This window comes from Haliotis rufescens, unplaced genomic scaffold (assembly GCF_023055435.1).
Source record: "Haliotis rufescens isolate VD_foot unplaced genomic scaffold, xgHalRufe1.0.p SCAF_25, whole genome shotgun sequence".
NCBI classification, from domain to species: Eukaryota; Metazoa; Mollusca; class Gastropoda; order Lepetellida; family Haliotidae; genus Haliotis; species Haliotis rufescens.
Genome location: NW_025963946.1, coordinates 8,127,319 through 8,144,019, shown reverse-complemented (window position 1 = coordinate 8,144,019; position 16,701 = coordinate 8,127,319). Strand labels below are relative to the sequence as shown.

Sequence of the window (16,701 nt, the reverse complement as noted above, 5' to 3'; positions counted from 1 at the left end):
AAGTTTTCGAAATATAATCAATACCCCATTCTACAGTTCAATATTTCTCTAGTGCATGCTCGCCTCAGACTCGGGTTTAGTTATGTAACTGGTCATGTATAAGATTTATATCTGAATGCTTGATGAACACAACGGATCCAATTCTGTTTTAGTGCATGGAAATTACAGTAAAGTTAAGATCTACAATAACTGGTTGCGAACTAGTTACAGTTTTATAATTTCCCTGTATCAAGAAGAAAAGATTTGGCATAATGCTCAGGTCGGCAATTAATGGTTGGCAGTTTTATCTCTTTCTAGAGTGATAGCTTTCATTATGGAAGAATGATATTTGAATTTCACACTTTCTAAAGTGACGGTTATCTGAAGATTGTCAACATATTTCATCTTTTGAATTCCGATTACCCTCACGTGTATCTTATCATAACATTTTACGCATAAGTCTCGCTATTGGTTCTCGCTATTGGTGAAATTGTGCCGTCTATGTACGACTATGATATTTTTAATATATCATATATAGTTCAAAAGACGTTCTCGTCAACTACGGACATACCCAATGTCGTATTCTCGTTATGAAAAACCTACCTCGCAGTCGTGAAATGGTATCAAGGACACTAAACTAATTAAATATTTTATCTGGGAGTGGTATAGCCGGAGTTGTACTGAGACATTTCAGAAATTAACATACTCTCGACTCACATTCACTTTCGACAACTTAGACAGTAGTTTCGTATGGTATGAAAGCAACTTCTAAATCTGTTTGAAAAATCGCAAAGAAAAGCTGTTTACATGTAACGCATTGCCATCTAATTTACATCATATCGTCAAACAAGACATTGTTTTCAGCTTTCATTAATCAATATCTTCTACGCAACATAACATCTACATGGGAGAAGTAAAATGATTACTTACTTATTCAGTTGTTAATCCGGCCCTCTCCAGAAACTTGACCAGTTTCTTAATCTACGATGAATGGCAACTTGAGCAGGCAGCTGGGCAAACACAGGAATGTGATGATTGTTGAAGCATACCAATCAGGGTATACTCTGCCGCTGAGGAGAACGTGTCATATAGCACCAATGACCTACCACGTGACATAGCGAGCAGTCACGTGATATGTTACGCGCGAGAAGTTAATTCCATGGTGTGCAATAGTCTTCATTCCAAACTGACGCCATCTTTCAGTGCTTTTATACAAACAACATTATATTTTATTCATTTAGTTTTTACTTACCTTTTTTAAATAAAATTCACTTTCTGTGAAGCAGACGTTAAATAAACGAAAGAAACAACTCATTTTAGTATCTGAAGTAATCCTTAACTTATTATCTTAAAACTCACCTCTAGTTTTTACATAATATTCAGTTAGATTATTTACCATATCTTGTTTTGTGTTTGTACCCGTCGGGCACATCCCATTTGTGAAGCCGATGTTGAATGATGATGTGACACTCCCACTCCAAATAAAGGGGATAATAGAATATAAATATTTCAGATAACACTTACTGTTACCTTTAATAAATCTTTTCCTTGTTGTTGTTTTTAATGAATAAAAATAGCTTTTTGGGGTGATTTTTTTGTATCTAAAGATAGTAACCCGGCATGATGAAAGGACAATGTATGAAACGATGAAACAGAAGCAACATATATAACGGAATACGGTTGGTCCTTATAGCCTTCTGTTCTATTTGTAGGAACAGACTAAGCAAGAATGCTTCGCTGTGAACTTAATTTTTTCAGTGAAACCCCTATCAAAATACTACCCTTGTTTCTCTTTTCAAAGATTCTAGTTTTCACCTGTTTTGTCTGGTTTAAATTTAACAGTTTTTATTCAGAAAGGCCATACGCCTTTCATACGACAATTCACTGCAATAATGATGAGAAAAACAGATTGAGTTATATCATTGTAGATACAATTACTGGTAGCTGCATATTATATTTTGGCACTATTTACCACGAAAAGACCAAATCATGAGCAAATTTAACTGAAATGTAAAGTGGCTACTCTTTATATTTATTTTCTTATCTTCCTTGTCTATAATCATATGACATTGCCTATGAAATTTGAATAAATAAACAAATATTTTGTTTTCCCATACCGACTGACGATTGTCGTAGAACAAAGATCGTTTCTACAATAGAGGGCCTCATTAGTAATATTTGAACTAATATATTATATTTTGTAAACGCTTTTGCTGGCTGTGACCTAGGCAAACCATGATGTTTTTAGAAGAATCTGCTTTGTTTAAATCACAATCACTGATCCAAACATGTGCGCCAATATGTTAATCCTTCAATAAGATTATCTTATCGTGAGAAGAAAGGTGCCGTTTATGAACTGTGCGTTGCGACTCAACGTTCAACTGAATTGTGAAAACATTTTAGTATTGGGCAGAGACGTCCACATTATACAAAATCTCACTTCCGTTTAAAAAATCCAAAATGCATATATACTTAGACGTCTGATGGCCAGTTACGTTTGAAACGCGTTGAAAAAAGGCTGTTCATTATCTTGGATCGACTTTTTGCAATGGAAGAGGCATCACTGCATGGAATTTGGTCAGAGTCAGGAGAAAGCTCAGGTAAGACCAAATATCTACATATTTATTTATGTAAAGACATCGGTTTATTTCTGTGTAAATCACCATATAGAGGAGATACATTATCGTTCGATATTATTATATTATGCAAAACATCACACATAAGATTATGAAATGTTTTCCCTTTCTGAGATATTGCTCATATCTGACAAATATACATACATTGTAAAGGAATCGTTTAGTGCCATATACATGAATATAGAAATGTAATGACTACTCTATTAACATAAGACGTTCGATATAGAGTTGTGAACGGACCTAACAATTTACATCTACCATCTTTTATTATCTCTGTCGCAGAAAGCACACTTCGTTGTGAACTGCAGTGTTATAGTGAGAACCTTTGACACAGAAGACAATTATTTCTAAAATATGTTCTAAAATAACGTATCGCTTTACCGTATGCATGTACATAGTATAACGTTAGTTGTTATCTATTAGATTTTTGATCCCCGTACATTGCTAAAACTGCACAATGCGACACCCGGGTATACGACTATTAAAAAACCTCCAATACAACAATGTTGATAAACAAAGATTATTTGTGATATCTACAAGCAGTGTCACAATAAAACTGAAGATTTTGATTTTGTATCGCCTATGAAAAGTAATTTATTCTGCAAACATGCAGTGCCACGGAAACTCTAACTATCTTTTATTAAGAAGCTGCATATGTGTTATTTCGTTTAAACAATTTGTAACTACAGTTTGAATCCTCTTTTTAACATGGACATATTATACACTTGATGAGATTGTTTGCGCGGCTCAGTTCTCAGTTCACATGTTTGACAAATGGCACTATAAAACGTTGGTAAAAATATCAAAAACAGCCTTTTTAATTTGGAATAGTATATGCCCAATGACGGTTTGGCAGAAACCACAAAAAAGTATAGATTGTCAATAACATGTCGCACATACCGGGCCCTAGTTCAAGATCAAAGATAATTGCCGCCTTGGAATGTCTAGCGGAATGATTGACACCTGTTATCACTGTAAATGTCTTGTCAAGGCTTGACTAACGATGACTCAACGCCAATTTAAAGAGGACATTACCACATGTTTATTGATAAACATTGAGAATAACCATAGACAGTATGGCGCCGCTTAATTTGACTGTCTGCCGCTTTCACACTGATTTGACAATATGCATAGGTAACACGCGTTACTGCCGCATGAGTTTGTTATTTTCTATGATGGGTAGTGATACGTGTGCGATTTATTTGCAATGAAACTTAGCCAATTCTCTATGACATCGGCATTTGTGCACGGGAACCACGGCGTGTATGTTTATTTCTCTCAAATCGTAAACGTAATTATTAATTACTACAGTCACCTACTACAATATTTTGGGTTATTTGTCATTTGGATATTTTCTTAATAACTTAAGACAAATAATTGATATATGAATTATTTATATTAATATGAATTCAGGCTCTTGAAATAGAGTTTATTAACATCATTCCTCTATTTGGCTGGCATTTTGAGTAGATTGTTCTGACTAAATCTAGTTCCACCATGCAAACTACATGTTTTCCTCTGAATTTATAATCAGTATCTCTTCAATTGTAATTATTCTACCTGCGTTTTATGTTATAAGAAAACCGAACAGTTATCATCATTCGATAGGACAAAGGCTTAACTATGCTTCTTACCCAAACTACCAAACTAAGTATTCAGATGTGTGACCATATCCCTACAAACACGCTAAAACCAAGCAATCCCATTTCACTTACATATTGTTTGAAACACATGCTAGTCAATCGCAAAATACTGATTCGCATTTTAGATTCAAGGTAAGCAATGCATTATATACTTACAACATATTTATCATGTTCAATTTAAGGATCCGAATACCAGATCGACGAGGAGGACAAGAGTGACACATCGTCGGAATTTGCCACCAATTACCAGGTATTAATTGAAATAGTGAATAGATTATTCACTGATTATCCGGGGAAGTTAACAATTTTTGATTTAAACAATATTTCATTCGGAAATAATATAACGATACAGAATAGGGAAAAGGTGAACCGAAAACTAAATATCTATACTAAGTCTAACATCTTTCCTCTTACAATAATGTACGCAGTAACTATATTCTAATGTAAATGAATAACATTTTGTAAAAAGGAAATACGGTGAGACAGTTAAGTAATGTTGTATCATTTATTTCGGTTTCTTCATGTCCCAGGAAACTATACGCTGATCTCTTGTAACAGAGTAACATGAATGTTTTATTAGTAGACTGAATGTGTGTCTGTATGAACTGAATTGTATCATCATAGTGTTGTTCCAAAAGGAATATCGCCAAGGTGAACGAGACAAAAATATTGAAAAAAATCATAGAGTAGGTTAGGAAAAAAAGTCATGGGAAAAAAATCATAAACAATAAAATCTGTATGCATATCAGTTTTATTCAAGTAACAACAAGTGATCTGAAGACTAAATAAATAAAGTCCTGTTCTGTTCTGAAGACGCCGTCATGATTAGTTGGCGCCAGCCTAGACTGTCCAATCAACGTGAATATACAAACCGTGATGATACTTGACCAGTTGATGGCACCTGTCAAACTCAAAGTGCCCCTGGTCCTCCACCCACCATGTGTAATACTTTAGCGCACTTGAACGTTTTATGTGCAGCTATATCACTGTTAGGCTGAGTGATGAGAGAATAAATTTGGTCGTTTTTGTTAACGATCGTTTTTATGTTCAACCTGGTAACCTTATAAGTGACTAACTGTTTTATCATGATGAAATGAAACATAAAAAAATAATCAGAGGGAATGACGGTCGCATTTTTCGCATACATGTCATGCTCGCATTAATTTCATGATTTACTCAAGATAGATTTGAGCAACGATCATGTTTGGGTAAGGGAGATAATTTTGTCTCCGCTTGCAATTGGTTTCAATCGGACGAGCAGCTCCGAGATCGCAGCTTGACTGTTCGGTACGGCCGAAACGCGGCATCCATGTTGTTCACGCTCCTTAGATCACGCGGCCTCATTGGCCTGACGAGACATAGCTCTACTTGCCACTATCGCTTTGCTTCAGTTTCTGCCAGTCTATACCTTTCTTGAATCAATTAACGATTTCATTGTCAAAGTGGTCTGATTTCAGTAATGTTAATGAAATCGGTGTTGTAATATATTATAAACTTGAACATTGTGCACTATCTGTTATACATCTGTCAGTTATATATGTAATATTCATATTGTCAGGGATTGTTTTACTAAATGTGTTAACACTTATATCACCCGTTTACATCATCTGCTGCTAGTGTCGAAAACAAGTGTTTGACGAATTCAAGTTTTACCGCATAACCATATTGTGGAAACATTTTAATTTTGTATTTGGTCTCATCGTAGAGTCCAGTCAAGCGCAAGAACAAAATCTTGAGACAAAGGGAAGAAAATGGAAAAAAGAATAGATTAGGAAGCGGTCCAGTTGCCTCATCTACACCTATGACAAGAGTTTACGACTTTTCAGGTATTTCTTACCGAACTTTACAATAATGGTTCCTAATTAGTGGCCAGGTTGAACTGTTGAAATGTGTCTGTGATTGCAGAAAGTGTCTCTCATAACCTGTAATGGGTTGTTCATACATAATTGTTTTAAATAGATTTTATATTGTAAATATGAGGTGAGACTGTAATAAAATATCTGTCTGTAATTACGACAAGTAGGACTGACCGTTAGCTTTAGCAGTCCACGTGAAGCAAAAAAAGTATAACGTTTGTGACTCGCCTGCAGTCGCAGATGAATTTCTTTACCTTTTTAAATGTCCAGGGCTCAATCATCAAAGAAAAACATGAACTGTAAATTATTGTGCATGGCAAAATGTATATAAACTTTGCAAATGTATGCAGTCTAAAAACTATTATGTTTGAGCAATAAAGCACGTTCAAGATAACTGATTCATATATTTTCATCAACCCAAGCCCATTTCTTAAATTGTACTTTTCTATGCAGATGGAGAAGATGACGGTCAGGACTTACTGAGAAGAGCCTCAAGCTGTAGTATGTATTTTCATCAAACACAATTCTATGAGCAGGTTCATGAATTTTCTTGTCACATTCGTGTAGTTTAACATGTAATTTGCTTTCATTTCAATCAGAGATTATCGTAGGTATGCTTAGACACGCAGTTATTTTCAACATCTAAATGGATATTCATAAAGATAAATGAAATCCGTATCCATCGGCGATCAATGGTATGTAGTGCATCGATGTGTCTGCAATTTGCTTAGAAAATAGCACTCATACGGCATCTGATAAACAAATTAATGTTTCAGAGAAACAAGCTGCAATTCAAGCTGAGACTCCTCGTATGAGACAAGGTATGTCACACAACGTATGAAATGATTTTTCGCATTGTATGAATAATCATACATTTATATGATTTTGGCACATCTTTAGCTGCCACAAGATACGCGGAATGACACAGGAGGAACATCTCCATTATTGATAAGGATTGCTTAATCGACATTAAAATGCCCTAGCTAATGATATTCAAACACTCATTCGTCAACACCAATTACATTCGACCAGCAACAAGATCATTTAATGTAACTATCCTTTTTATGTTTGCCGCTGAGGCTTGTCTTATATTCCAGCGGGATTTCAAATGACTGCAACCTAGTGCTTATAACACTTCAGATTGCAGTTGATGGCAAAATTAGCTTACTCTTTTTAATAAGAATATCAAGGAGGGGTAGTTCTGTTTGGCTCGAATATATTTTGAATTTGATATTTGAGTGCATATTTTGGAGAAGGTTGCACTTGAATTTTTCCCAGAATGTAAAACGGTCATCCAGGTGCTATGTAAGTATTTAATGTTTCTCTTAATTACAGGAAAGTCAATCCCCTATGCGGAATTTCTCCAACTCATGAGGGTCATGGAAGGACGACTTCACAGGGCCATTACAGATTTGAAGGGCGAAGTCGGCGACCTTAAAAAGGAAATTGGAAACTTAAACAGCGAGGTTAGAGACCTCAAGAGCAAACTTACTGAAAAGAATACACAGGTAAGTGATGATAGTCAACAGTGTATTCAGTTTAAAATGCATTCTCGATATGATTTATCGTGTTTCAAGGGGAAAATTATAGTTAAATATATATTTACGTGTCATTACAAGGAAACATTGATTTTAAAAATTGCATCCAGCCAGTGTTGGATCATGCGATATAACAGTAAGTGAACTAGTAGGGCATACCATGATACGTTTCACCGTCAATTTTCACTATATTTGTATTTCCAGGTTACCGCCCTAACTGCAAAAGTTACACGTTTGGACAACAGGGTCCAGGAACCAACACAAACTTCGACCAAATCCAGCAAAGTCAGTACAAACATAAGGGTAAGATCCCAGCAAAACATCAAAACGGCGGATATGTGGAAAACCGTGTTTAGCGACCGAGATTATACAGCGCGTTAAACGAGGGCAATCAACATAAACTATGTGTTGTTATTGGGAAGAAAAACACCATAACGATTGTTTTCCCGAAGTACTCGGCACTAATAAGCGGATTAAGGTTCAATTCAGATACTTTCGGCTTGAAAGCATTCACTTTCTTTATCTAAAATAATATTTGGCATGGGGGAGATTGCACTAGTGTAATGATAAAACACCACTTTGTTTACAATCAAGTTGTAAACAATCAAGTTGTAAACCAACGCATGGACCTGTTACTGTTGTGGTACGGTATATTGTAGACATGGAGCATAGAGTGTTTTTGTATGTTGGATGAGTGTGTTTGGATGAGAAAGTGTTTGTATGCGTGAACGTTGTGTTTGTGTCCAGAATGGTAAATGCGTATGAGTTTCGTATGTACCCCGGTATGCAAGTATGAAAGTAATTATGTCTTGAGTGTATGTGTGTGTGAACGTTACGTAAATTTGTGCATGGAGGTATCTGAGTGAGGTAGGTATGTTGTGGTGTGTCCACAGAGGTGGATGTGGGATGCAACTGTATTTTATTGTAATTTTTTAATTTTTTTTAAATGGCCAGGTGTATCTATTTTAAATAGCTTGGGTTCAGCAATCGCATTAATTTCACGATTTACAGTAATCGATGCGTTTCTCATAAGACAATATCAAGTTTCGATAGATTTATCTCACAGATAAAATCACCAATATTGATTCTTTCTATTGTCTGTTAACTATATTTTATCAATTTTCTTCCTTAGGCAGCATTGAAGGCAGCGATCGACCATGCTGAAACTGAGAAAGGGTGGACTATGGAGCCTATGTTCACGTAAGTATCGTAGTGTGCAGTGATCATTTTGGAAAGGACGATATGTTCATTCTGTTACAATCATTTAAATAATTCGAAAATATCATTTTTACCATACTTGACAACCATTTGTTTGGAGTCGACTTACACCAGGAAAACGCTGTGGCATTGTAAGCACTATTTCTGTTGATATGTGTATCTTTGCGTCTGTGAGACCGAGTATGTAACCTATATAATTATTTATCTCTTTTTAAACCCCTATAGGTTTGTCGCTGATAAAAGTTAATCAAAACTATCAAAAGTCATATGTAATTTATCTTTGTTTCACTTATACTTTTATTACAGTACTTTTTATTCAGATGAATAGATAGGCTTGTTTTAAAATCTTATCGCATTTTTAGTGTTCATTTTACCTCCATAATCAATGAACGAGTCGCAAAGTTTTGTGTGCCTCAAGTTTTTCTGATAAAATTGGAGGTACATCCGAAAAAGACTGTTACGCAATTTTGGCAAAAATAATATTTTCTTAATACCACCACGATTACTTCTCTTCCATGAATCCCGTTTCAGTAGAAAATAGTCATAAATAAAGTCTTAGGAATCTTTGTAATGGGAAATTATATGAGACAGTCACATAAATATATATCTTTTTGTTATTTTTGTACCAGAAAACTGTACCACCAATATATCTCAAATCTAAACGAATATGTCTTAATTATGCAGTGAAATTATACCTAATAATCTTGCTTCTTTTAGTTACTTCAAAATAAGTTAATAAGTTCATGCTGAAGTCGTTAAAGAAGATTATATGTAATAGTTATTGGCATATGTATATTTCTGGTCATATAATAAAAGTAAAACATTTGTTGCAGGTTGGAGTCCGCACAGAATCGACAAGTTGTCAAATACATCTGGGACTTTTCTAAGGTGATAGCTCCAAGCATGACAAAACAGGAATTTAAAGGTATTTTTATCATTTAAGTGTATTTCAAATGCATGTGTCCGTCATGTACATTTTTAAAACATTTCAATTCCATAAGTCAATGCAAAGGTACACATGCCTACTAGTGGAAAGATTTAAACCTTTTTTTCAGTGTTTTGAAATGACTTATCTATGATGCGTAACATTCCCATTAGTCTGTCAGGAAAGAATTATATGCAGCATTCACAGGTAAACTAATGGTTAAAGACTTGATGTACACTATTTGAAGATATGGAAAAAAGACCGGTATGTTGCAGTTCACATCCAACTAAGGAAAGAAAAATTATGTTCCAGATGGTATGACCAGGATCATGTTAACGAAGAAAGAGAAGCTATCCCGAACACGTAACGGAAAAGAGAAAGAACACACGGACGCGTCCAGAAAGAATTCAAGGAAACTGACGGTAAGTTGAAAGATTTGTGTTGCTGGAGGGATTAAATACCCCCTTAGGATATAAAATTTGGATTATTGAAGATGAATTTTGAGTGAAGCTTAACTTGGGCAAAGTAAGGCCAATTGTTGGAAGTGTTTGAGGTGTGACTTTATATAGGCCTGTTGGCCATGGCCGCCGAGTTAAAAAAAAAGAGAAATTTAGAATGAGGTGAGTGGCGCCTTATTAATATATAATTAAAAGGTGCCCAGTGGAGTAAGGTTATAGGGAGAGGTGGAATTTGGAATACATATGTTTTTTGCAGAATTAACAGCAGGATAGATTAGAATAGAGAATTTTATTAGGACAACCGGGGTGTATAAAAATTGGTAAATTGCCTGCTTTTAATATTTACCTATTTACCCTTATATAGTTTACACCCCGGGTAATTTTCTGTTGTTTATATTATGAGTGTATATATATACATAGTGCCCCAGGTAATTTTACAAGTATACACTACAATTCTAAGACGGAAAGGCCGTCATGTGTTGTCTAGACTGTCCAATCAACGTGAGTTAACAAACCGTGATCACTTGACTAGCATTGATTAGCTTGTCTATAATGCCCACCTTTGTAACATGTCAATATATTGCTTTGTCATTATATCATTGTAATTAGTGCTGAGAAAATGTTGTTATGAACAGTGGCACGACCATCACCCGACACCTGTATATATTCAATGTGTTACGTGACAGACTATTTCTATTATCCCCCAGTCTCTGTCTTGTTAGTTAACGCCAGAGTCGACACACGCGTAGCTCAGCTATTTTAGTCAGTCTTCTAATGACTGGGACAACACACACGACTTGTGTAACTTTTTATAATTTCAATCACTGTTCAGAAAACATTTGTGGAGGTGTAATAAACCACAGGCGCGAAAGAGATTTTTTTTTAACCTTTAATATGAAAGTATATATTTTACAAGAGCTTTTTGCCAGTCTAGCTACCACTCGCTCGTCTTCTACATAAGAGTAAAAGTGGGGCACATCTCTGCCGGTATTCTTCCATGTATTCGCATAACAGCTTCGAAATAATATTTTGGGCGTCCATTGATGCACATATGCATCGGAGAGTCAACTAGGACATTGGCAAATGAATTCATGTAAATGCAATATCATCATACAACGTGTTTAGAAAATAATAAGAAGAAGAAGATTCCAAGCGATGCTCCCGAGTGCTTTGCCGGTACTGACGTCAGTGGTTAGGGCTTGTGGTTTTGCACATTAGTAGATAATAGAATCCAGTCAATATATATAATATCGTTTTTTAAGTCTTTCACAGTATTTTAACCTGTGAAATAAACTCATCATAATACTTATTAAGAGGTGTGTCGCTAATCACCTCGGGATATCTTTGATATTCCATGTATAACTTTGCTCTGACTTATTGAATTTCCTATTTACCTGGCTTGAATCAATTCATATACAGAAGAGTAAAACGACTGAACCTGCATACATTTTAAGCGGTCATTGATCAAAGGATATTATGAGGCGTACTACTTTTTGTTTGTCAACATCACGCCTCGAAACATTTTATAAAGTAAACCGTGACTGTTCTGTTGTTAAAATTAGGTATTACTGAAACGGATTTTTGAGCAGTTGTCAATATATGAAATAATAGGTCATGTGTATCCATTAATGCCCATCCGACGGATATGTTTCCATTACCAAGCCTAGTAAGGCAAGGTTGCCTGTTGTCCTCAATACTATTTTGTGTTGAGCAATACGATTTAGCAACAAAATTTAAAAAATCATTGGCTTGCTATTATATGCGTATGAATTTCTCTTTTAACAGCAGGGTTTTGCCCGGTCTCAGTAATATTGAATTGTATAAACGTTGTTAGGTAAGGTTTAAATCTTACCATTTCTTGGTAGTTATTATTGTCGTTGCAAGAAATTAATAGTTTCTTTTAAATGTTACTTGACGAATTTACATTGCACCCTCAATGTAAATGTGTTGTCAGTATATTCAAATAGTTGAAATCATTTCCTAAATAACTAATGTTACACAAATAACACTTTCCGCCATAAAAAGGTACATAACGCCATCTTTCTACCTTTATAGAAACCCTGAGCGTCACCCAATGACCCTAATAAATCTGTCACCCGCGGCCGCATGTATATGCACATAGAAAATTGGTTAGAGGTAGATATGCCACAAATACAATTACAGAAACTCTCAGAATATGATAAATTAGGAAGCATTTGTTTTTAATGATTTAAAGAATGGTTTATCTCAAATAAAGAAGGCCAACAGACAATGCCTATATGAAGTTCCCTCCAGACAAATTCCTTCCACATAATTTACTATTGCATCTCAGAGGACTGTACCTTGGGTACTGAAACAGATAATGAACATTACCCTGATAAAAGTAACCACAACTAGAAGATAAATTATGAGGAGCAAATCTATCAAATTTGTAGCCATTTATTTCACTACGTTCTTATCTAAATGTACTATGTACTATCCAATTCTTTCCGTTACCAAATATTCTATATTGATGAGTTACATTACTATCGATCCGGACTTTCGTTGTCAAACATGTTAAATCGACACAAATTAGCCTCGAGCAGATCACCACTCAGCTGCCCAGCCATTCCACAGAGATTTTTCTTAAATTGTTCTGATAAACAAAACCAGAATATCGGAATCGTAACTGACATATCTCCCTTACTTGCGATATGTTCCAATGTTGTTAGAAATGTCGTGTCATTTTAAAACGTATATAAATCCAATCATACCTTCAGATCATTGTTGTAACATGTCTTTTGGTAGTATATTTATCTATACTACGAAATGTTTCATGTTTCATACTCTGTGGGGAGTGACTAATATTCACACCAAGTACCAGATAGATAGTTAGGAATGTAACGATGCGTATAACTATAGTTGCTGCAATTGCTTCTCTGAAATGAGAATAAAATGTTTCATGTTTGTTATTCCTGCATTAAAACGTCTTAAATAACTCCTGCTTGTACGCAGTGAGTTTTACTTTAGGAGTTCAACTGCAAATAATATGTACTATGAGTTGTAAGTTAATGTTACTGAAACTTGAAGATTATCTGTAGACTTCTTTTTATAGATTTAGATATATATTTCTTCCCATTTACAGAATTTCGATTTATAGTGACTCTAAACACAACATGCTCAGGACAAACTATTCTACTGAAGTAATGGGCACATTTCTGTTTTGTCTTCGTTTTATTTCGTGTTTAAGAAAGGTGTTATAAAGTGAACGGTTTTGCTTTCAGAAAAGCAGAAACCGTGTAACTGGCATTGAAAAATCCGAACTACCTCATCACACAAGGACCAAGTACATTCGAGTAATGAAAAAAACGCAGCTCATGTCGTCAGAAGAGAGTTCGGTCGACGAGGATGGCAACCGGGTCTTCAATGTGAGAAGGAGGGACTGGGAGAGTCATGAAATGAGGGCCGCTAAAAAAGTGGCCGACGAGACATTTAGTAAAACAACCAAGACAGCAGCGTCCATCGTACCACGGACGAGACGAATTACAGGTGTCTCGTCATTTGCACCACCTCCTGCCTGGTTGCATAAAAGAAGACAGCTGGGTCAGCTCAGCACTGACATACCATGGAGTAGTTTAGAATCATCATCATTCATATCCTCATCAGAACATGCTTACTTACTTACTAAAAGGGGTGTTTTTATAGGTTAGGAATTTTAGGGTTTATTGGCAGCTTGTTTTTTGTCCTTTTTTTTAAATGCGGCCAAGTAGGCCTGGTTTGATTAGATATATGCTTAGTGCTTCAAAGGTTTAAAGTCATGTAGGGGGTTCAGTACAGTCATGTGATTGTTGCAATTTAGTGAGGATTGGAGTGTTGTTTGGTCTGTGTTGCTGGTAATGTGTTCCATAAAGTATTGAATAGGGCGCTCTAAATGTAAATGTCACACGGGAATAATACGTGTTCGGGCGTTTCTTTTTAAGTTGCAGTGGGGGTATTTACCGGTTTGGTGGTTTTTTTAATTAGGTGTAGGTGAGAGCTTAACTTAGTGTGGCCTGTTTGTAGTTTGGTTATTACTCTGTCAATGTTTTTGGTTTTATGATGGATATGTTTTTTTGAGTGGCGTTTTAGTTTGCAATCATATTTCTGATTGTTATTTTGCCGCTATTTTCCTTTGAGATACTTTTAATTTCTTTTTTTTTATTTTGGTAGGTTGATGCTTGGGATGCTTACTTCTTCTAATTTTAGTGCTGATTTGGCTGCTTTGTCTACATGTTCGTTGCCAAACACCCCAACGTGGGCAGGGATCCAAACTATTTCTATGTCTTTACCTAGTTTACGTAGATTGTTGGCGCTTTTATCTGTTGTATTAGTTTGGGGCGTTTTTTGTGGTTTTGTTTTTATGGCCTGGAGCCCACTTAATGAGCCGGGATGCGCATGAATCACGGTCGTCAAAACGAATATATTTACCAATTATATGAAGTCAATTAGCCAGTTCAAGAGACAATACCCTGGTGTAATTACGTCGCATGCCTCTGGTTCACGGTTCGTCTGATCTCCCGTCATAAAACCACGATGTTTATTTACCTGGAGCCCCAGACAGCGCTGACTTCCCTGTGTGCAAGTACGTACATGGCAATAAATGGTTTGACAGTTGTTTGACGGAATCCCCCCCCCCCCCCCCCCCCTCCTTCTACCTTTTATGGCATATTTCAAAATTCCAAACTTGACCTGTTTTGTATATATGTATATATTATTATGTTAATATGGACAATGGTAAAATTCATAATCACAGTTCAAGGGCTGTTCACAAATTATGTAAATCTGCTTCGTGATGAATGAAGCATGGTAATAAATGTATGCATCTGAGTCATTTGTTCTGTATTCTTTGATGAGAATGAGTTTTCTTATATTAATGATGATTACTCTCACAGAATATTTGATAAGAGGATAGGACTTTCAGTTGAGAATAGTTATGCAAAAGTATAGGCGGTCTGTGCACATGTGGTAAAACTGATATATCATTGACATGATAATCGGGACTTGGAAATCATAGTCTCTCATTATATGACATAAATACACGTCTATAAGGACGCCCGACTTGTTCACGAAGCGTAATTTCAGGTTATCTGAAATCTGTCGGTTTGGAATTATTATTTTTTGTTTGTAATAAGGATAACAAAAACATGTTTTGTATTCTATTGAAGCATTCATAAATAATTCAGTGTTCGTTTCCCGCGGTTAAAGAGTTTAAACTGATTGCAAACTGATTTTAAAATATATGGTTCTGTCTGTAGTACGTCCTGATGTCATAATATTATGTCGTAAACATGTTAAATAAAACAATTATTGATAACTTCCTGAATTCCAATTGTTCAATGAACAGAATTATTCACAGCTCTGGCCTGAGACAACAATCAATTAGATGTTACTAAAGATTGTCCATTCTATGATCTTAGGCACATGTCGGCGCACTTACATGTGAGCCGTCTAGACGACCGTCTGTTTTGTCATTAAATGGCAGCTGCCATCCAGCCGAATACTTAATCTTGAGACCTATTAGGGTCTTGTCGAGTCAAGTGCGGGTCTCTCTCCCACCTTAGGGACTGAGACTGTAAAAGCCCCTCGCTACACAGACAAGTAGTGAATGTTTGAGATAAATATATTATTATATAGTTTAAACTCAATAAATAACTGTTGTTATTGTCCAAATTACTGATAAAACATATTTTAACTTTTTCCTTCTAACCATATTTCCAAACCATTCCAAACCATTCCAAGCCATTCCAAACATTTCCAATTTTGGAAATATGCTTGGAAATGTTGCCATTCCAATTTTGGATTTTTTGGAAAGATCGATCTTTCCAAGCTTTGGAAATGTTGGAATGAGCGATCTTTCCAAAGAAATCCAACGATCATTCCAAATTGGAATGGACGCTATTTGGTCTTGTGTCCATTACAATGACATGTTTAAGGAATATGCTAGCGACCGTGTCAGGGTTCTCATGACAGACACGGATAGTTTGTTTTATCAAATCTGGTCCCCCGTGGGTAAACCTCTCCGCGACCCTCAAGACTTTATGTTAGCTAACCTACACCACTTCGATACATCCAACTATCCTTCAAAACACCCATTTTATTCGATGGAAAGACACAAAGCCATCGGTCTGATGAAAGATGAAGTGGGTGGGGAAGTTATCAGAGAATTTGTTGGGCTTCGACCCAAAAACTATAGTTTTATTTTTACAAAAGTCCCAGGGAACGGGTAGAGAAACTCACTGCCAAAGGTATTCAGTCAGCTTTCAAAAAGAAACATCTTCGCCACCAAATGTTTAAAGACTGTCTTTTCAAACACAAGCAAAACATGGCGGTGTTTCATCAAATTCGATCCATTCATAACACGCTGTACACAGACAAAGTGACCAAATTGGCATTGACACCACAAGATGACAAGCGATACCTGTTGGCAGGCGGTATCGAATCTCGACCCTAT

The 16,701-nt window shown here is 35.8% G+C and overlaps 1 protein-coding gene across 2 annotated transcripts; it reads left to right on the top strand.

Annotated features, from left to right (window-relative positions):
* Positions 1-500: 500 nt before the first annotated feature.
* LOC125383649 lies at positions 501-14,465 on the top strand. Of its 2 annotated transcripts, XM_048402330.1 has the most exons (10): positions 501-4,508; positions 5,964-6,084; positions 6,568-6,615; positions 6,891-6,935; positions 7,450-7,622; positions 7,857-7,955; positions 8,785-8,852; positions 9,704-9,795; positions 10,108-10,217; positions 13,496-14,465. In XM_048402330.1, exons 2-10 carry the CDS (start codon positions 6,060-6,062, stop codon positions 13,919-13,921), a joined length of 1,086 nt encoding a protein of 361 aa, XP_048258287.1. In that variant the 5' UTR covers positions 501-4,508; positions 5,964-6,059; the 3' UTR covers positions 13,922-14,465. The 2 variants fall into 2 exon arrangements, with proteins under 2 accessions (XP_048258287.1, XP_048258288.1); XM_048402331.1 differs by lacking the exon at positions 501-4,508 and having other exon boundaries at positions 5,697-6,084.
* The last annotated feature ends 2,236 nt before the right edge of the window (positions 14,466-16,701 follow it).

Excerpts from the sequence above, each read along its gene's own strand:
- LOC125383649 (XM_048402330.1), top strand. The coding sequence starts at position 6,060 with ATGACAAGAGTTTACGACTTTTCAG. Across the intron at positions 6,936-7,449 it reads GACTCCTCGTATGAGACAAG|GAAAGTCAATCCCCTATGCG; the intron begins GTATGTCACACA and ends TCTTAATTACAG. Across the intron at positions 9,796-10,107 it reads GACAAAACAGGAATTTAAAG|ATGGTATGACCAGGATCATG; the intron begins GTATTTTTATCA and ends ATTATGTTCCAG.